This window comes from Thunnus maccoyii, chromosome 22, assembly GCF_910596095.1.
Source record: "Thunnus maccoyii chromosome 22, fThuMac1.1, whole genome shotgun sequence".
Lineage (NCBI taxonomy): Eukaryota > Metazoa > Chordata > Actinopteri > Scombriformes > Scombridae > Thunnus > Thunnus maccoyii.
The window spans coordinates 25641128-25661257 of record NC_056554.1 but is presented as its reverse complement, the minus strand read 5'-3'; the positions used below and the strand labels follow the sequence as shown (position 1 = coordinate 25661257).

Here is a 20130-nt window from a genome sequence, read left to right as displayed (position 1 = left end):
GGACCCTGAAAAAACAGACAATGTTAATCTGACTTTTCATGATGAGCTTCTGCAGTCTTCCTCTGCATACATGTTTGTAGCCTGAGAGACAAAACCCAGGGCAAACATGTTATACACCTGCTTCCACAGACATTCAGCAGCACAATCATCCCATTAAAGATGTGTTTGTGTCCACCTGATGAATGTAAGTCAAATACTCTCTCTCCTTTTAGCTCTTGTTTGGTTTCTACCAGCTCCTAAGGGAAATAATAATAAAAAAAGTTAATGATGCAAGATGCAATGTTTGATTCCAATGTGTAATTAAATAATAAAACTAAATTTAGCGGAGACCGCATTGCCCCTGTCTATTTTCATTTATATATATTTATTGATTTCAATTTAAATGTGATATCTGTATATATAAGGACCCCAAAATCCACAGAGGCAACACTGTTGTTCTGACTAATAAAAACATGAAGATTCACTGTAAATTTATGTAGCAGTAACAAATATCAGATTTCATCTGTGTAACTGAACTTTTTTCTCATATATCAAAATCTTACCTAGACATTAGAGTCAACGGTGCATTACCAAAGAGAGAATCTCTGAAAATGTTGGAGCAAACTGACAAATTTGAATTGATTGACCACATATTAGAAATATAAGTGATATCAAAACAAGTATGAAACTTGTAACTTTGTAAGGCAGATGAAAACCTGGGATCAAAACATATAAATGCTGCATTAATCAGATGATTCTATGTTTGTTACATCCAGTTAAATATTTTAGATGGCATGAAATCCACCTAATAATTATGTTTTTGTTTGTTTTAACAGAGAAGCTCTTCAACATTTCAGACTTGATATGTATTTATTACTCCTGCATCGGGAGGTAGAGCGGGTCATCCACTAATCAGAAGGTCGGTGGTTTGATCCCTGACTCCTCCTGTCCACATGTCGAAGTGTCCTTGAGCAAGATACTGAACCCCAAATATCTACCGATGGCTGCAACAGCACCCTGCGTGGTAACTCACTGCCATCGGTGAGTGTGTGTGAATGGGAGAATGAGCAGCAGAAACATTGTAAAACACTGTGGATAAAAGAGCTTTATAAATGCAGTCATTTACCATTTTTATTTATTTATACTATTAAATGCATTTAATAAACATACACACATATAACATATGTTAACACACACACACTCACAGTCATGTTTCCATCACTTCAGAAGAAATTACACTGATTTACATTAATTTCCTGGACACTTACCCTTTACATTAAACCAAGGCTACACCCTAAAACTGAATTATTTACATTATGGGGACTTGACTTTTGTCCCTAAAAGGGAGGTGAGTCCCCAATAGGACTGTAAACAGATGAATGTCCCCACAACGGTAGTTATACCTGGTACACACCCACACACACACATTGTCTAATTCCCAATAAGCTTGTCAAAGCTGCCTGTTAAACCGTGTGTGTGTGTGTGTGTGTGTGTGTGTCATTAGTGTTACAGTGCTGACTCAGGAGGATTAAAGGAAATCAGCACCACTGTTACTAATCTGCTCCTCCTCACTTTATTTCCTTCTCTCATTTATTCCTTGTTTCTTCCTCACTTCACTCACTGCTTGCTGACTCTCACTGTCTTTCCTGCTTTGTTATGTCTCTCTGATATTCCTGCTGCTTCTCCTTATGTCCTCAAGTTATCCTTCACGCCTTCATTTCTGTCTCTCTAAATTATCCACCTGAGGAAGACCTTTTTATCAAGAAACTGTCTTTTCTATTTCATGTTCTAGTTCTATTTAGCACCTTCAATTTTACTAACATGCAAAATAATAATAACAAGATCCAACTCTGTTAGTGACGAGTGATGTTTTTTTTACACTTGACGCTGAGTTTTTGTCAAGACGTTTAGCATGTTAGCATGCTAACATTTGCTAATTTGCACTAAACACAAAGTACAGCTGAGGATGATGGGAATGTCGTTAATTTTGCAGGTATTTTGTGAAAAAAGTAGGAACGCCTGCACACTTACTCTAAGACACAAAATGTAACCAGTAAGGACAACATTTCTATCCTAGTTGGATCTTCGTCAGGTCAGAAAAATTGTAAAAATGGAAAAACATATCCATATTTTATACATCATACATACCAATAGGCTCTATGATGACAGGTGTAGTTAACCAACCGCCCAGAGTGATAAACACCTAAAAGCAATACACAATTCAATAGAGTCCAACACATGACATCAGATTCATCATTACATATAAATATATAAAAAACATCATATATGTTCTAAAATGTACCATAATAAGCTCGAGGAAAGGGAACCTTTAAATTCTTGTACAAAAAGAGGTATCTAACTAGATCAGGTAACATTAAGAGAATTGACAGACGTATGTACTATATTTACAAATTATTGTGTTGCAGGATCATGAAGGAACATATAGGTATATACATATATACAGTATATAAGGCATGTCTAGGCATATATAGGTGTATTTTCTGAGCATATGTGATGTTGTTTTTGGATATTTGTGATGATGAATCTAATGTAATGTTTAATATATGAGATATGTGTTTTTATGTTTGTGATATTTTTCATGTATTGTTTGTATTCCTGCTCTTTACGATGTTTCTATTGAATTGTTAGTTGCTTTGAGATGTTTATCACTGTGGGACAGTTGGATGCTTTCTGACAGCTTTGAAACTTTTAAACTTTACAGGTGAAAAGTGTTTTTTGTTTTTTTTTCTTTAAAGCTGAAGTTTTCACAGGTGAGTTTTTCATCAGGGTGGATATTCAGGTGCATCTACGAGTGCAGGTGTATGTGAAACAGACGGTATCATCCCTCCTCTAATCTCTTTATCCGTGTCAGGGTGACAGAGGAGACTCCTCTGCTGGATCCTCCGAACCCGCCACTCCTCCGCTCCTTCATCCCTCCATTCTCCCCTCTTTTCTCACTGGATTTAAAACTTTTAAAGGACTTAAAGGGGTGAGGTTTGTGTGTGTGTGTGTGTGTAGGGGGGAACTCTTGTGTTTCCATGGCGATTACCTTTCTGGGTGGTTGTTGGATGTAGGCCACGTAACCAAGGGCCAACCAAGGATTATCAGCTGACAGGTGAGTAAGGAGATAATGAAAGTGAGAGTAGAGCTGTAATTATTATACGAGTTATATTCAAAATAACATCAGACAATATGAAACATAGAAAAAAAAACACAATAAACAGTTTAGTTTAGCATGTTAGCATGCTAACATCTGCTAATTAGCACCAAACACAAAGTACAGCAGAGGCTGATGGGAATGTCATCATAGCTTTGTTTTTCTATGTAGCGTTCAAAGTGAATATAATTCATCCCTTGAATGTCAAATCCATCCAATAGTAAGAAGATAAAAGCTTGTGGACTGATGTATAAAGTCAGGAATAGATTTTTTAAATTTGAGTTAAACACAATGCAAATGTTGTTTGTTTTTGCTTTGTTTGGAGGATTTAACTGACAGTGATGTGTCTGTCTGCCAACAGAAAGCCAGAGGAAGAATACCATCATGGCCAAAGTGGCACCATTAGTCCCACCCCCTGTCTCCAGGTTAAAACCGCCCACCATCGTCCTGCAAGACATGGACGAGGAGCCAGAGATCAGGGAGGAGGACAGGTGAGCTGTCATGGAAACAAGAAAAACAAAAAAAAATTTCAATGCAAACATTAAACATACTGATGACAGTGGAACTTCTTACCCTGAATTCAGGCTGTCAGGCAGTTCATCCTCCAATAAGTGCCACAACTTTAGTCTGAGGTTTCGGGTCAGAGCTGTGTGAGTGCGGGTCGAAGGTTAGAAATAGTTTAGTGAGATTTAATTGATGGAGTTTATAAAGGACCACAAACAAGCTGAGAGGAAGGTCCGCCTGGGAAGACGACCACAAGAAAAAGAGGTGTTTACCCATAATGCAACTGTCAACACAAATAGCTGCTGGAGGTGGAGCTAGTTTCAACTACTTTATATACAGTTAGCTAGTTTTGTCCAGTGGTTCCCAACCTAGGGGTCGGGGCCCCTCCAAAGGGTCAGCAGATAAATCTGAGGGGTCGTGAGATGATTAATGACAAATCTGTTTTCAGTTTCTGGACTTTTTCTCTAATCTTTGATTTTTGCTGAAATATTGGATCATTTGAACATTTATTGAAATGAAAGCATGTGAGAAGTTTAGAGGGAAAAATCACTATTTGGTGGAGCTGTTAACAACTCATAGACATGTGAAATGTGACCCCGACTACACACTGCTTTTTGTAAGACGTCAAAAGCCAAAAAAGGTTGGAAACCACTGGTTTCATCTTTAACAATGTGTTGTATTTTAAAAGCTTGTTATATTATCCATTGTGTCAAATCTTCATCTGAAAAGTAACTAAAGCTGTCAAATAAATGTAGTGGAGTAGAAAGTACAATATTTCCCTCTGAAATGTAGAAAGTAGCATCACATGGAAATACTCAAGTAAAGTACAAGTACCTCAAAATTGTACTTAAGTACTGTTGAGTAAATGTAGGTCTTGAGGTCTAGTTAAACCAACACGAAGGTCCTGTGAGAAAGTGGTGGCTAAATTAGTTGATTGATTGAGGTGCAGTTGATAATAAGTTGTATTATCTGACTTGTTTTCTTTGTTCCAGAGCTGCTCAGACATCAGAACCAGGAGTTCTGTTCAACGTTAACAACAGCAACAACAACGAAGACGAGGAGTAAGAAACACACACAAAATACACATTTCTACATCCAATTAACCTTCATAGTACTCATCAGATGCATCACACAGACAGATACAGTAGCGCTTCTCTGTAGAGTTTACACACCTGTCAACCTGTGTGTTGCTCTTTATATTTAGTATTTTCCAAATGTATGTGAAACAACATACACGTATGATCTCTGGATGATGTGTTTCCTGTTGTCTCACAGGGAGGAAAAGAAGAAGAAGAAGAAAGAGAAGAAAGAGAGAAAGGAGCAGCGGGCGTAAGTTTGATCTTCACTACAACCTTTGTTTCTGAAAACTATGGAAGCCCAGAGAAGCCACTAATAAAGTTTATAGTGTATTTTTTTTTTGGATAAATGTCAATAGTTTCTCATGATCACAAAAAATGAACTGCCATTCTTGACATAACTTGAAATAAGTGTTTTGTTATTATAGTGTTATGTCATTTTGTCATCACATAGATACAAAAAAAACCCTGAATATTGCTTCCTGTTTACAAATATTCATATTAAACACCTTCCCCTGTGTATCAGGGCAACAATAATAGTAAACACATTCTCAAAACATAGCAGATTCACTTTTTCCATGAAAGTTTTCATTTATAATATATGTTTTAGTCTTTTAGTGTGTGGAGCATTTTGTTAACATTGTGTTTTAAAAGGTGCTACACAAACAAAGCTATTATTATTATGATATTATTATTTGTTATCATGGTGCTAAAACTGTAGATTATTCTAAAGGAATAAAATTGTATGGAAAACTATAGAACAGGCCGTTGTTATGATGTGTTTTATTATTATTATTTTAAAATAATATTATTAGTACCATTTTTAAATCAACCATTCCGATCTGATTCCATTTCCTGCGTCTTCTTCTTTTCTCCCAGGAAAGAGAAGCAGGAGAAGAAGGAAAGGAAGGAGAAGAAACAGAAGGAGAAAGAGGAGAAGGAGAAAGAGAAGGAGAAGGAGAAAGAGAAGGAGAAGGAAAAGGAGAAAGAGAAGAAGGCCAAAGAGGAGGCGTAGGTTTGGTTTATTGGGACCTTCTGAAGCAGATATCAGAGGACCTGTTTTTATAAATCAGTGCAGCTAAAGTTTATGAGTTGATATGTAAACTGGAATGAAATTAAGTCATTTAATACAATGATCCATTATAATAATAAGTATAGTTAATTGTTGTGTATGTTTAGTCCTAAGGAGGTCTCAGTGATTGATCCAGCTGGAAACACATACTACCACTGGCTGGCCATTATCACCATGCCCGTCATGTACAACTGGACCCTGATTATTGCCAGGTAACACACATACACACACACACACACATACACACACACACATACACACACACACGTCTTACCATGATTCTCTGCTGACTGCAGTAAGTTTACTAACTCTCAACCTAAACCTTTTAACCTGAAGTCTGATCTGAACCATAAACAAAATTAACAAAAAATAAGTTTTGGTCCCCTCAATGTCAATGTGCATGCAGCCTGTTTAATAAAAAATACACTAATTTACTTGTGTGTGTGTGTGTGTGTGTGTATGTGTGTGTGTGTGTGTGTGTGTGTGTGTGTGTGTGTGTATGTGTGTGTGTTTCAGGGCATGTTTCGAGGAGCTGCAGACAGATTATCTGATTTACTGGTTCGTTATAGACCTTTTCTGCGACATCGTGTACGTTGCTGACATGATCTTCAGAACCAGGACAGGTCTGATCACACACACACACACACACACACACACACACACACACACACACAAACCATATATATCGTTAGACTGGTAAATGCACACACAGATGCATTTGTGTAGACATGACTAAACATTAGGGATGTGCAAAGCACAAATAGTGGGTTTTTTTATGAATATTTGTTTCATACAAATATTTTAAAAATTATTTGTTTTTGGGAAGAAAAAAACATGTTAAATACCAGCGTGCATGTCGGTTACATCACTATCTCAGTGTCTCTCCTCTGCTCCGCTGTGACGTCTATCAGCAGGTCTCAACAAGGGGAGTCACATCCACCTGCTACATGATGCACATTTCCTAATTTGGACATCAGTCCTGGAGTTGGGGGTGTTCCCCAGAGATAAAGCTGAGCTACTGACACATGTGAAGTGCTCCCAAGAGACTCTCCATAACCTGTTGTTCCCCTTCTGCTCTCCACAAAATTAGCAAAGCTAGCAAAGTTAGCAAAGCAAGAATCACCTTTGAAGTTCCTCCCTACACGTTACATGCTGTGCTGTCTCTGTGTTATGGGTGTATAAACAGGTAGAGGTCTGTCTGCAATGAGGCGATGAGTAAAGTTTTAGCTCAGTAGTCATCTGGGAGACTCTAGTTCGAGACCCAATGTGGGGACCTCCTTCGTAAGGTAGTTTATTCATGAACACTTATTGTAACACTTTAATTTTCTAAAATTAAAAGCGTAATAATAACAAAAACAGGATTTTCTTCCCACTTTCATTTGAATAAAAATACAAATAATTTTGCTGCCTCAACAAATACAGATACAAATACTGGACTCTCTGCACATCTCTACTAAACATACAGACAAGTATGAATTACCACACATGCAAACACACACAATAGACTTAAACAAATATGATAAATCTGCAAATGTGTATATGGTGTGTGTGTGTGTGTGTGTGTGTGTGTGTGTGTGCAGGCTACCTGGAGCAGGGTCTGCTGGTGAAGGATGAGAAGAAGCTACGTGATCGCTACATTAAGAGCTTCCAGTTCAAATTGGACCTGATCTCCATGATTCCCACTGACCTGCTATACTTAGTCTTTGGCATCACTTATCCAGAGATCCGCCTCAACAAGCTGTTTAGGTTCAACAGGTACACACATTTTGCAATTTAAAAAAAAAAAACAAGAAAATAACAAAAAGTTAAAGTTAAACACAAAATGAAGATGTTAGAGTAAACAGGACAGTGTTACAAATGAAGTTTAGGATCACAACAAACACTTTTTGGGTCTAACTGTGATGTCTACACATGGAAATATAATTTGGTTTGTTGGCCCAGCGCTTTGATCCAGAGTGAAATACGCTGAATTTGTTAGAGGATGAATCCTGGTGACTTTACTTATCCTCTGACTTTTCCTTTAGCACCACCATGAGGTCAAATATACACTTGTCCCATACTTTACAGGATATCTTTAACTGATGTATGAGCTCACGTCAGTCTCAGCTGTACTTCATAACGTACTAAATGTTACTATGCTACGGTTAGCATGCTAACATATCAAATGTTACATGCTAAACATCAGTATATTAATGTCCAATATTAATAAACATGCATGTGAAAGCAGATATATGTAGAATTGGAAAATTGCTCATTTTGGCGCCCGCTGTGGTATCATTAAGACTTATGCTGTGGCAGATTGGCTGCACCAGTTTTCATTGGGTTTGTTTCATTTACTGATTAATTTGAAAGATGCTATAATCATAAAACTATACATTCTTTGACAATATTTATGTCAAATAGCTTCATATTTGCATCCCCAACATGTTTTTCACTTGCATCTCTGTACTGAATGTGATTGGAATCACTCTGTGTCTAAAATTTGCTTCACGTTTAGTCTGAACACACATAAAGATGTGATTAAAGCCTCTTTGTGAACGTTGAATATGTCAAACTTTAGCGACCCCTTGTGGCGGTATCATGTTAAAAACAAATACTGAAATTATTTTGTAAACTCTCCTCCTGTCTCAGGATGCTGGAGTTCTTCCAGAGGACAGAGACCAGGACTAACTACCCCAACGCTCTTCGTATCTCCAACCTTGTCATGTACATCGTCATCATCATCCACTGGAACGCCTGCCTGTACTTTTCCTTCTCCAAGGCCATTGGTGGGGTTGCCAGTTTGAATCTTGCCTCTGGGTGTTTGGTTGGTGGTTATAAAGCCTTTAACCCATCGTGTCCGTTCTGCTCCTGCAGGTTTTGGCTCTGACAGATTTGTGTATCCCGACCCGAAAGATCCAGAGTTCGGTCGTCTGGTGAGGAAGTACGCCTACAGTATGTACTGGTCCACGCTGACGCTCACCACCATCGGAGAAACGCCGCCCCCGCAGGAGAACTCGGAGTACTTCTTTGTCGTCACTGACTTCCTGGTGAGTGTGACTTAAAGATGATTTTGTTAAGATTGGGAATCAGTAAGAGCATTTATACGCATCTAAAATGTCATAAAGACAAAATCTGCACATTTGGAGTGTAAACTGACAGATGTCTTTTTTAACAGTTTTGTTTATTGAAATTTTCAGGACATACATGGATCAATAGTTCAATAACTCACTGTACATGGAGAGATAGAGGAATAGTAATAGTGATAAAAAAAAATAGTAAAATGACATAAATAATAAATAATAATAAATCTGACTTAAATAAATAAATAAAAATAATACCAATAATAAAAAAAAGAAAAGAAATAAATGAATAAAAATTAAATAGAGAGATAGTAATAGTGGTACTAAAAATCTAAGCAAAAATTAATTAAAGACAGATAAATAAAAAATAAAATAAAAATACAATTTACAAAAAAAAAATTACAATAAAGGATAAGAGAGAAAATTAACTTTACCATACTGTTTCTAAAAGGAAAAGTATAATTGTTAAATTTATACCCTGAGTTAACATTTACACCTAAAACAACAACAAAAGAAGGAAACGACTCACATAGTCTGGTCACCCATCAGAGACAATGTGTGGATACATATTTATGTGCGTACCTCACTTATACAAGGAAAAGAAGAGAAACAATATAATAAACATATCAATAAACAGGCCCAACGCATTTCAGAGCAACTCGGCTGAAGATCAGTACTAGAAGTCGGTATTCTGGAATATTTGGGAACTGTAACTTATCTGCTACCATGAAGGAAGACCCTCATGTTTTCTTAAACCTGTCTTCTTTCCAGTTTAATGAAATGAGGAATATGTCTGATACACAGAGAATGAGCAGGTGGGGTCGGAGATTTCTGCTTCAGTAGAGTTAGGAGTGTAGTATCGGCCTTGAGGTCTGCCTTGTACTTTGACAGTGATATTTTGGGGGGGAGAGAGATGTTGTTCTAACAATTACTGAAATGGTGCTAAAGATTTTTGTCCAATAACTGTGCAGCAAAGGGCACAACCAAAGCATGTGAATGTATATGTCGACATTACCATAGATTCTAGCCGTTTGGTCGGACGCACATGGCGAAGGATTTTACGCTGGATCAGGGTGTGGGTGTAGGATCAGGCAAAGACAGATACTGGGTTTCTTAGCATCGGTAGAAGCTATAGTAGAAACTTAACAATGCTGTATTTTAGGTTGATTCAGTCATGTAATATAATCCCAAAGGCGCCTTTAGACTGTACAACAACAATAATGGTTTAGGTTTACTGCATAATATCAGTTTGAGGTTGTCAGATTGTGTTATGAATGTGTGGTGAATCCAACAAGTCCTCCAATTTAAACAACAAAATATATCATTAGCCTGCGTACTACAGGACGACACATTAACGTGTTTTCTGATCTGACTACATCACCTTTCTGTGCCTTCCAAAACTGTTTCAGATCACTGTTGGAAGGTAAATATGTTTTATGGTGTGTGGTTAAGATGATGATCATGATGCTTGGATGATACTTGTATGTGCTGTTAAAAGCTTTAGAGGATAAGAGGTCATCCAGTCATCCAGGAATAATCGAGGGAATGTTCAGGTGGTCAACTATTTTGATATCGTATTTCATTTTGTTTTCTTCCAGGTGGGTGTGCTGATTTTCGCCACCATCGTCGGTAACGTCGGCTCGATGATCACCAACATGAACGCCGCAAGAGCCGACTTCCAGGCTCGCATCGACGCCATCAAACAGTACATGAGCTTCCGAAAGGTCAGTTAGCGAGTCAGACACTAGTTATGTTTCTGTCCGCATGCTGCACAGAGTGGATTTAAGAAAAGTCAGCAAAATAAAATGTGTTTCAGGGGTGATCGTACCACACAATGTCTTACTAATGTTGGATTTTAATCACATTGATTTTGGCTTTTGCCCTAAACAAGTTAAACACATATAAGCACATCCGGAGACATTTGGGGGTTCAGTGTCCACCTTTCAAATTATGATGGTAAAGTAGGAAATTAAGGCCTAGTTTTTGTGCAACAGTGAAGTCAGTTGTGTATAAATGTGCATTTTTCTCTTTATCATTCTTACTTTACTTGCAGTTTTATTTTATTTGTCCTGCTATTCAAGTTTTGTTGTTAAGGAATATTATTAAGTTTGTATGTTTCAAATCGGTTAAATAGATAAGTTAAAAATATACAAATAAATGTTGTTTCTATCAAATATTGGACAAGACCAATTTTGGTCCTTGACAGACCAGTCTAAAGTCTAAACTTTAACCCCCTCCAGGTAACAGTTGACCTGGAGAAGCGAGTGATCAAGTGGTTTGACTTCCTGTGGACCAATAAGAAAGCAGTGGACGAAAAGGCGGTGCTGATGTACCTGCCTGACAAACTGAGAGCCGAGATCGCCATCAACGTCCACCTGGACACCCTGAAGAAGGTCTGCACCCGACAGAAAAAAGATATGAAACGTTAGCCTTGAAAAAAAACTGATGCGTAATCTCTGTGTTGTGCTGCAGGTTCGTATCTTTGCGGACTGCGAGGCCGGTCTGCTGGTGGAGTTGGTGCTGAAGCTGCAGCCTCAGGTCTACAGTCCAGGAGATTATATCTGTAAGAAGGGCGATATCGGCAGAGAGATGTACATCATCAAGGAGGGGAAACTCGCTGTTGTCGCAGACGACGGCGTCACACAGTTTGTCGTCTTGAGTGATGGAAGCTACTTCGGCGAAATCAGCATCCTGGCTATTAAAGGTAAACTTTTGAGGTCTTAATTCAGTTTGTCACCTTGACTTTTTAAAGAAATATAGAACGGCTCCACATTTATTCATCTCAAGTCTGTGTCAGACTCGGGGAAGCAGGACTGGACCCAAACGCAGAGGCCGGAACGCAGATATGATGAAAAACTCTCCTTTAATTGTGGATGGTCATGAACAGGCAAAACAGAGCTGAACAGAACTAGCAGACGAAACAACACAAAACGATCCAACAAGGACTGAACAGAAAACCAGAACTTAAAGAAACTGAACTAACAAGGAGATGAGGTGCAGGTGGGGAGATGGGTGGAGAACTCGAGAGGGGAATGAACATACAGGGAGCTGATTGGCTGAGGACATACAGGGAGCAGGGCAGGGCTAACGAGGCTAACACAGGGCAGGTGTGGAGGAGCACATGAACACACAAGGGAAACAGAACAAAAACCCAGAAAACAAACTCAATGCCATCTACACTAACCCATCCAAAACCAACCACAAACACAAACCCAAGCACACAACCCAACAAACTAATGATGCAGTCCTCTAAAACCCACCACCCAAATCAAAGAAAACCCTTATGAACCGAGGGACTAAACAGATGTGCAAAACCAGAAGACCCCACAGAACACAACATAAGACCAAAAAAAACACCCAAAGTCCAGGCAAGATGTGACAGTCTGGGAAAAAGAACATCCATCACATAACAATAGTATAGTGTCTCTACATCCAGACAGACAAGAGAAAATAGAAATAGTGGTGATATATTGGCACAATATTGCCAACCTGAAATAAATAGGAAATCACTATCACTATCATTATCATCAGAATGTCAGTCAGAGGAACCTTTAGCAGTCATTCACACAGGTAGCGTCTGCTGTAACGATTAGTTTTGTACAGTAACATTTGTCTTTTTGTATATGTTTTGGTATTTGTAGCATTTCTGGAATTAGAGTGTTTCCTCTAAAGTTTTTAGGCTTTTAATCTTGTGCACTTGTGTGTTTTGTTTTTCAAAAACTATTAAAAACATGTCAGTGAGTCACACCGCTGCACTGGGTGACATGTTCCTTCATCGTGAAGAGTTTGGTCACGTTAGTTTGTTTAGAAACGGCTCCAAAGTCTGATAACAGCATCATGTTTTCAGTCTCCAGAGAGTAGTTCAGTGTAAGGCAGACGCCACTGAGCATGTGCAGGAACGCTGTTCTGTTTACAGCTTCACTAGCTTGTTGCGCTGCAGATCACAACCTCTGACTTTATAGATATAAGTTCTGTGAGAAATTTACAGTGTAGTACAAAGTGAACTTTTAAGAAATTGGAACAATTTGGTTGTGAGACCTGTAAAGCAAAATGTTGCTTACTTTAGTCTTCCAAATATTTGGCTTTCGACTATATGAGGGGGGTAAGAACTGATCCTGATATTAAGAACCTTATGTCTTTGTTCTTCTTCAACAGGCAGTAAGGCAGGAAACAGGAGGACAGCCAATATCAGGAGCATCGGCTACTCCGATCTCTTCTGTCTCTCCAAAGACGACCTGATGGAGGCGCTGACGGAGTATCCGGATGCCAAGGCGATGTTGGAAGAGAAGGGACGACAGATTCTGATGAAGGATGGACTGCTGGACCTGGAGGTATACCGTCACATGATCTCATACAGACCAGAAAACAAACAGCAGAGAGGCTGATAAAGTAGAAGTCATAACTCCTGTTGTCCTCCAGGTGGCAGCGCAGGGCCCCGACCCCAAAGAGATCGAGGATAAGGTGGACCGGATGATGACCACGCTGGATGTCCTGCAGACGCGTTACGCCCGGCTGCTGGCCGAGCACGAAGCCATGCACAGCAAAATCAAACACCGAGTCACCAGACTGGAGAGGAAGCTGCCGCTGCCGTCTCGATCCGACCAGCCCGGCGACGCCCCGCCCCCTCCAACACCTGAGACATAGACCACAGAAGAAGAAGAAGAAGAAGAGGAGAAACGGAGTGGAGATGAAAAGTTTCACGGAAAGACGGGGGTGTTTGATTGCAGGGCCTGGGTTAGCCAGGCGGGTGGGGATCAGGGTTTAATCAAAATAAGTTCCAAAAAACCTGATTTTCACATTTCAGCTTAAAGATAAACTTCAGATTCTGTTCCTTAAATTCAGATTCACATTAAGTCCAGAGGTGTAAATAAAAAAACAAACCACTTTAAAAGTCTGTATTTCAATCAGTCAAATTCCTGTTTCCCAAGTCAAGTCATGTTTACTTATTTATTATTATTATTTTTATGTTTTAGGTATTAATTTAATATTATTTATCATCTAAGATATACTTTTTGATTGTAATCAACAATTTGATTAATTTATTCATTTCATATATAAATTTTATTATTTGGGATTTTTGTAATTAATGTCAGTTTCATGTGTTTTTGACCCCTTTGACTTTCCGTACGTCGCATCATTTCACATCATGACTCCATTTCAGCCGATCGAAAAAAGGAAAGAACATCACATTTCTTCCCTCCCTGGATGTTTATAGTTGAATCTGAGTGTAAAGAACCGAATTTGAACTTCTTCATTCTCTGATCGTTAATTAATTAATTAATCGGATCAATCATTGTGCACTTCGTGCTGCTTTTTGAGCGACGCTTACAGAAATGTCTAGATTTCCCCTTCAAAGTAATTAAAATCCTGCAAACTTTCACAAACTGGAAGCCGTGTTTATACTGGGAAAACAAACTGAAGTGGAAATGAACTGACTCCAGATTACACTGGTTGAAGGACGACCAACGTTCAGGACAACTGAGGGAAAGAGAGAAAAAGTTTCTCATGTAAAATTTTGTTATTATAATGTATAATATATATAAAATATTAAAATTAACACAGCTATTACTCAGGATAGTTTTAACATCATATGTTATAAAAGTATAAATCCAATTTATGAACTATAAATCTGATAATGTCCAGTTACTTGTATTTAGTTTTTGTCTTTTGGCTGTAAACATTTAAGAATGTACGGAAGTTATTTTGTGTCTTAAAGATGCAGTCGAGTGTAACATATTTGAGGATAAACCTACGATTGAACAGAATATTTAACTGCAATTTGAGACAATTTAATAATCACTTGAGACCAAAACGGTTAATTAACAGAATAACCAAAAGTTTCATGAAACATTTTCCCCTTTGTTTACAACCTATAAAGTTTTGGTTGAACTCCCACAAGCTTTCTTCTCGGTGCAGAAGTGTTTATGGAGGAAGTATTCAGATCCTTTACTTAAGTAAAAAAATTAATCACAATTCGGAGGGCTGAATGTGGTGTAGGGCTACATAGGCTACATTTGACTGCATCTTTAAGACATTAAATATTTTTAACTATGTGACAAACATGATCAAAAATTATATGTTAATGTGTGGACATGAATGAGTGGAGTCTGTAAACAGCACACCTGATGGAATATAAACTGTGCAATTTCTAAAATATGAAGCTCAGTTTTCAGTTTTGACATTTTTACTGACTTTTATCCAAACAGACTCTACTGAGGTCTAACGTAGAACATGCTTCACTTCCTAGATCACCTGCTGTAAAACCAGAGAGAGAGGTCAAAGGTCATCAGTGCTGATTGCATCTTGTTGTAAACCTGGACTGGTTGTTGTTTTTTTTTCAGAGAGAAGACACTTAGAGCATGAGCATCCATATAGTTTGCTTTTCTGTGAAGAAGATCTGACGTTTCTTTTGCATGTTTGTTTTTTCTGTCAGGGCTCACCCAGCCAATCACATCACAGCTTTGTGTAAAAAAACAAAAACAAATTGTTAAAGCTAATTAGCAGAAATATATACCAAAATAATTTAAGTTTTTAAAGCACTGTGCTGAAATAAATATATTTTATAAGGGAAACACAGAACTGCGTCTTTATTTTTCAATTAGTCGCACATTCACACACATTCAGGACATCTGAATTTCAGTTTTAATGTTTTTAAAAAGCTAAATAGTAACTAGAAACTCATAGAAATTACTGCAGGCACTCTGCTAATACTGCTGCTATCACCACTAATACTTTACCACTTTTAATTTATTTTATCTATTTCTAAATTTTATTTGTATTTATTTATTTAAATACTACATTTATTTAAATGCTTTTCTAATCATTTCTGTTCTGTTTTGCTACTTTTTATCAATGAATTTATTTTTATTTATTAATTAATTTAATTTTCAAGGAAAACAGCTGCAGCAGATTCACGTAGCAAACACTTTGTGCGTTGCTGCTAATTTCCCAGAATTTAACGGAATTCTGAATTAATTTTTGTATGAGGATTTTAGTTTTATGTTCTATTTTATTCTATTTATTAATTTATTTGTCGGAGTATGAATGAAACGGCGTTGACACGTCGCACTGCCCGTGTGTCTCTGTGCGCGGTGGGACTTGTAGTTTTATTTATTGTCAATCCACTGCAAACGTTCTCTATTAGGACTACACGTACCGGCATGCACCGCGACGCACTGCGCATGACAGCCGAGCAACGGACCACTACTGCTGCTGCTGAGGTGTGTGTAACTCTTCTCAACTAGCTTTCACTTCGTCTTTTAATCTAAAACTTTCACGTACATCAGCTCAGGTGGATATTTATATTTTAATAAGAACTGTTTCCCGGATGTGACGTTTGTCTCCGCATATTTTACTGCTAATTTTAATTACAGTTAGCTTATCGTAGCTAGCCGGCTAACTCCAGTTTAAGCTGAACTTGACCGTTAACGTTAACCGGCTCTGTCGGTAACGTGTTTAAAGGGCTGAAGACCGGTGAAGAACTGCGTTACAGTAGTTTATCATCATTTATCATCACGTTACTGTGGGTTACCGGAGTCATGAAGCTGCTACAGCAACATTATAACCTGACAAACAGTCTGACAGGAGGAAAACCAGCTGTTTGTGTTCTTATTTTAGACGTAAACATTGATCTCTGTACATTGACAGAGTCTGAATGTGGACACACAGCAGGTTGTAGTCTGGTCCCTGCTGGAAACATGAGACAGCAGCTCAAGTCTTCCTGTTAGCTGTGACTGCTGCTGCACTGCAGTGATTAACAGAGCAAACACTGCAGGACAGAATCAGACCTAATGATCACTTCCTGGATTGATCGATTAGTTGTTTGGTCTATGAAATGACTGGAGATGATGTCCTGAAATGTCTTGTTTTGTCCACAACACAAAGATCTTCAGTTTACTGTCACAGAGACTAAAGAAACCAGAAAATATTCACATTTTAAGAAGCTGCAATAAGACATTAATTCAAATGTCTCCAAAAGATTAATCGATTATTAAAATAGTAGGCAGCTAATTGATTAACTGACTAATCATTGGTGCTCTAAAGACAAATATTCTATAGATACTGACAGTTAGGGAGCTAAATGTTAGAATCAGAGTCGTAAGAGACGAATCCAACAGTTTTATTTCAAGCTGAATCAAAAGCAGAAGACGTTTCGGCCTTTTTAATATTTGTGTTGGAGGTTCTGTGGTGACCTGGAGGCAAACGTCACCTGTGTTTACTGCAGCTGCACACAACTAAACTAATGTCAATATGATTGTAGAGATTTAGGATACGCTGTCGTAGGAGCGCTGGAGGAGAGAAGATGGTTAAAATGATGTTTGTAGATGATCCACGGTTGTTCAGGAAGAGTTAAAGGAAACATCTTTGACATCGAGATGCTGAACAAGTTGTTAAAAATATGAAATATTAGTTCAATGATCTGTAATAACAAACAGAACAAATTAAACTTAGCGTCTGTGTTTCATCCTCGGATCAGCGTCTCTCGGAGGCGGTTGCCATGGAGCGGGCGTGGCGACAGCAGGGCAGGGGGCGGGGCCGCAGCCAGGAGAGTCCGGGCGAAAGGTCACGACCCCCGCAGAAGGAGAAGGAGAGAGAGAGGCCGGGAGGAGCCGCCGCCGCCGGAGCCTGGGCGGCAGGAAGAGGAGGGAGGACGAAGAACGCCGTAACGCCTGAACCTGAACGCGGTGGGTGAGGACACGGCGTGTCACTATGTTACATGTTATGGTCACGTGATGAAACGATGCTACTGTTTTTTTGTGATTGACAGGTGTGTCGGTCCAATCGAAGTTCGAGGAGATCAGAAAGTCCAACCAGGCTGCTGCTCAGCGATTGGTGGAGAGCCGTATCAGCTCCTCCTCCGATGACGATGATGATGATGATGGAGGCGTTGGACATGAGGATGGAAAGAGAGGAAAGATCCTGGCATCGACCTTCACCACCTACACCAACCAGACAGGTGAGTCAGCAGGTCTTTGTTTTTATTATTTTATTATATCTCAAACATTTTAACAGATTATTTTATTTTCCTGAGCAGGTGTGAAATATAAAAGTGATGTTGATTAATATTTTAACTGCTTTATTTTATACAAAGTGTTTGCAGGTCTTGAAAAGTCTTAAAAGTGTTGATTGAAGTTTCCTCATAATGAGACGTTAGAAGGTGACGTGATGTTCGTTATAAAATGTTTTTTTTTTTTTATGTGATTTTTAGGAAAACTTGGCTGTAAACTTTTCTTTAACTGCTGCCAGCGCTGTGATGCTTCTCCTAAAATAAACACATTATATCATGAACATGATGAGTCACAAATAAAACATTTTAATAACTAGATGTTGAATCAGAAAACAACAACCTGTGTGCGTGTGTGTGCGTGTGTGTGTGTGTGTGTGTGTGTGTCAGGTGGAGACGCTACAGGTCTGGTCAGGACCGGTCAGTACGTCAGCGACCTGTTTCAGTCCGGAGCGCTCACCTGTCTGATCTGCATCGCCTCCGTCAAGAGGACGCAGCCGGTGAGACATGAATAATAATGTTCTCGTTGATGATGATGATGATTATGATGATGACAGACGAAGGATGCTGTTAACTGAACCTCTCTCTCTCTCTCTCTCTCTCTCTCTCTCTCTCTCTCTCTCTCTCTGCAGGTGTGGAGCTGTTCCAGCTGTTTCTCGCTCTTCCACCTGCCTTGCATTCAGAAATGGGCCAGAGACTCGGCCTTCCTCGTGTCCTCCGTCACCGATGAAGACTTCGGTCAGAAGCAGCATCCCTGGCCCTGGTGAGGACAAAACCTGTACCGGACTGTCACAGCCCACCATGACTCTGGTCTTTATTCAAACTGAGACCACAATGGAAGTGATGGAGGACAAAATCCACAGTCTTCCTTCTGACAGAGACGAATAAAAAACACTTTACATACGTGAATGTTTTCTGATTTTCTCTCCTCAGTCCGAAGTGTCGAGCGGAGTATCCTCCCAGCGCGACGCCCAACAGGTGCGTACGATTACATCACTGTGTCTTGTTTTTATGGTTACGGGGGACGTCGTGGCGTCAAGGATTCATACGAGTCACGTTCAGGGTTTCTGAACCAGATCTGACTGGATGAGTCCTGGTCCAGAGCTGCTGGATCTGCAGTGCAACACATCAGACACTCAGGGATGAAGTTTGTTATTGATCCTGCAGATGACTGAATGATTAAGGACTTCCTGTCCATGTTGGCTTAAAGGTTGACAACTGGGAAACTTTCATCTTTTGGGCACAAATTTATAAATTATTTTAATTTTCAATTAATCTGACGATTTTCCAGATTAATCGTTAATCTATAAACCATCAGAAAACAGTGAAAAATGAATTAATTATGATTTAAAGCCGACAGCGACGTCTCACTGATCATATTTGATAATAATGATAATAAACTTTATTTATACACTTTTCAATACAAAGTTACAAAGTTGCTTCACATGATTCAAACATTTAAATGCAACAATTAAATTAAAACAGAATAAAATAGTCCTCGTATAAGATTAAAGATAATAAAATATAAACAATAAAACAGGTGAGACGAGGTCGCAGCTGAACCATGAAGTGTTTTAACAGTAATCAATAAACTCTTAAAACCAGTTCTGACACTGACTGGTAACCAGTAAGAGCGGCTGATCAGCTGAGTTTAGTTCCAGCTTTTGCTTTGAAAAATTAATTAATTATCAAAATTGTTGCTGATTGATGTTCTATTGATCAGTTATTCATCTACTCTCAGCGTCGTATCTGTCACATATATTACTGGAATATTAATTGATACAAATACATGTAAGCAGCTTCTTAATGCACATTAATCTGTATCAATACATATTCTATGAACTACAGCTGTGAAGTAAAAGTATCATGAAATACAAGAACCTGGAACCTTGGGTCTCTTTTTGAGGACGTCTCCTTCAGCTGCAGTCGTTGATGCAGGAGATGTTTGGTTTGTCCTCCAGCAGGCGGCGCCGCAGTCCAACCAGCCGCAGATTCCTGATCAAACTGAGAACTGATCAATAGTTCAGATTTCTGTTTGGTTTCTGTTAGAACAGAAGAAAAATCTCATTCAACCAATCAGATGATTCTCTTTACGTCCTGAAATATAACAGTCCTGATAAATGTCCTGTGTGTGTGTGTGTGTGTGTGTGTGTGTGTGTGTGTGTGTGTGTGTGTGTGTGTGTGTGTGTGTGTGTGTGTGTGTGTGCTGCGTTCAGGTACACGTGTTACTGTGGGAAACTGCAGGATCCTCCAGCTGATCCCTGGTTGGTTCCTCA

At 38.8% G+C, this 20130-nt stretch overlaps 2 protein-coding genes across 2 annotated transcripts in view; both read left to right on the top strand.

Annotated features, from left to right (window-relative positions):
- Positions 1–2601: 2601 nt before the first annotated feature.
- cnga1b (cyclic nucleotide gated channel subunit alpha 1b) lies at positions 2602–13840 on the top strand. The gene is made up of 15 exons (XM_042402041.1): positions 2602–3094; positions 3498–3627; positions 4633–4701; positions 4916–4969; positions 5596–5727; positions 5896–6000; positions 6305–6411; positions 7369–7543; positions 8420–8556; positions 8645–8817; positions 10449–10574; positions 11091–11243; positions 11323–11554; positions 13006–13181; positions 13270–13840. The coding sequence occupies exons 2-15, from the start codon at positions 3521–3523 to the stop codon at positions 13492–13494; spliced, it is 1971 nt and encodes a 656-aa protein (XP_042257975.1). The 5' UTR covers positions 2602–3094; positions 3498–3520; the 3' UTR covers positions 13495–13840.
- A 2179-nt stretch (positions 13841–16019) lies between these two features.
- nfxl1 (nuclear transcription factor, X-box binding-like 1) overlaps positions 16020–20130 on the top strand; it is a 23631-nt gene continuing 19520 nt past the window's right edge. Inside the window, exons 1-7 of the mRNA XM_042401658.1 lie at positions 16020–16070; positions 17327–17534; positions 17618–17806; positions 18245–18354; positions 18487–18617; positions 18788–18832; positions 20071–20130. The exon at positions 20071–20130 is cut by the window's right edge and continues 74 nt beyond it. Coding sequence (XP_042257592.1) covers positions 16032–16070; positions 17327–17534; positions 17618–17806; positions 18245–18354; positions 18487–18617; positions 18788–18832; positions 20071–20130 — 782 coding nt within the window. The 5' untranslated portion in view covers positions 16020–16031. The remainder of the gene's footprint in view (positions 16071–17326; positions 17535–17617; positions 17807–18244; positions 18355–18486; positions 18618–18787; positions 18833–20070) is intronic.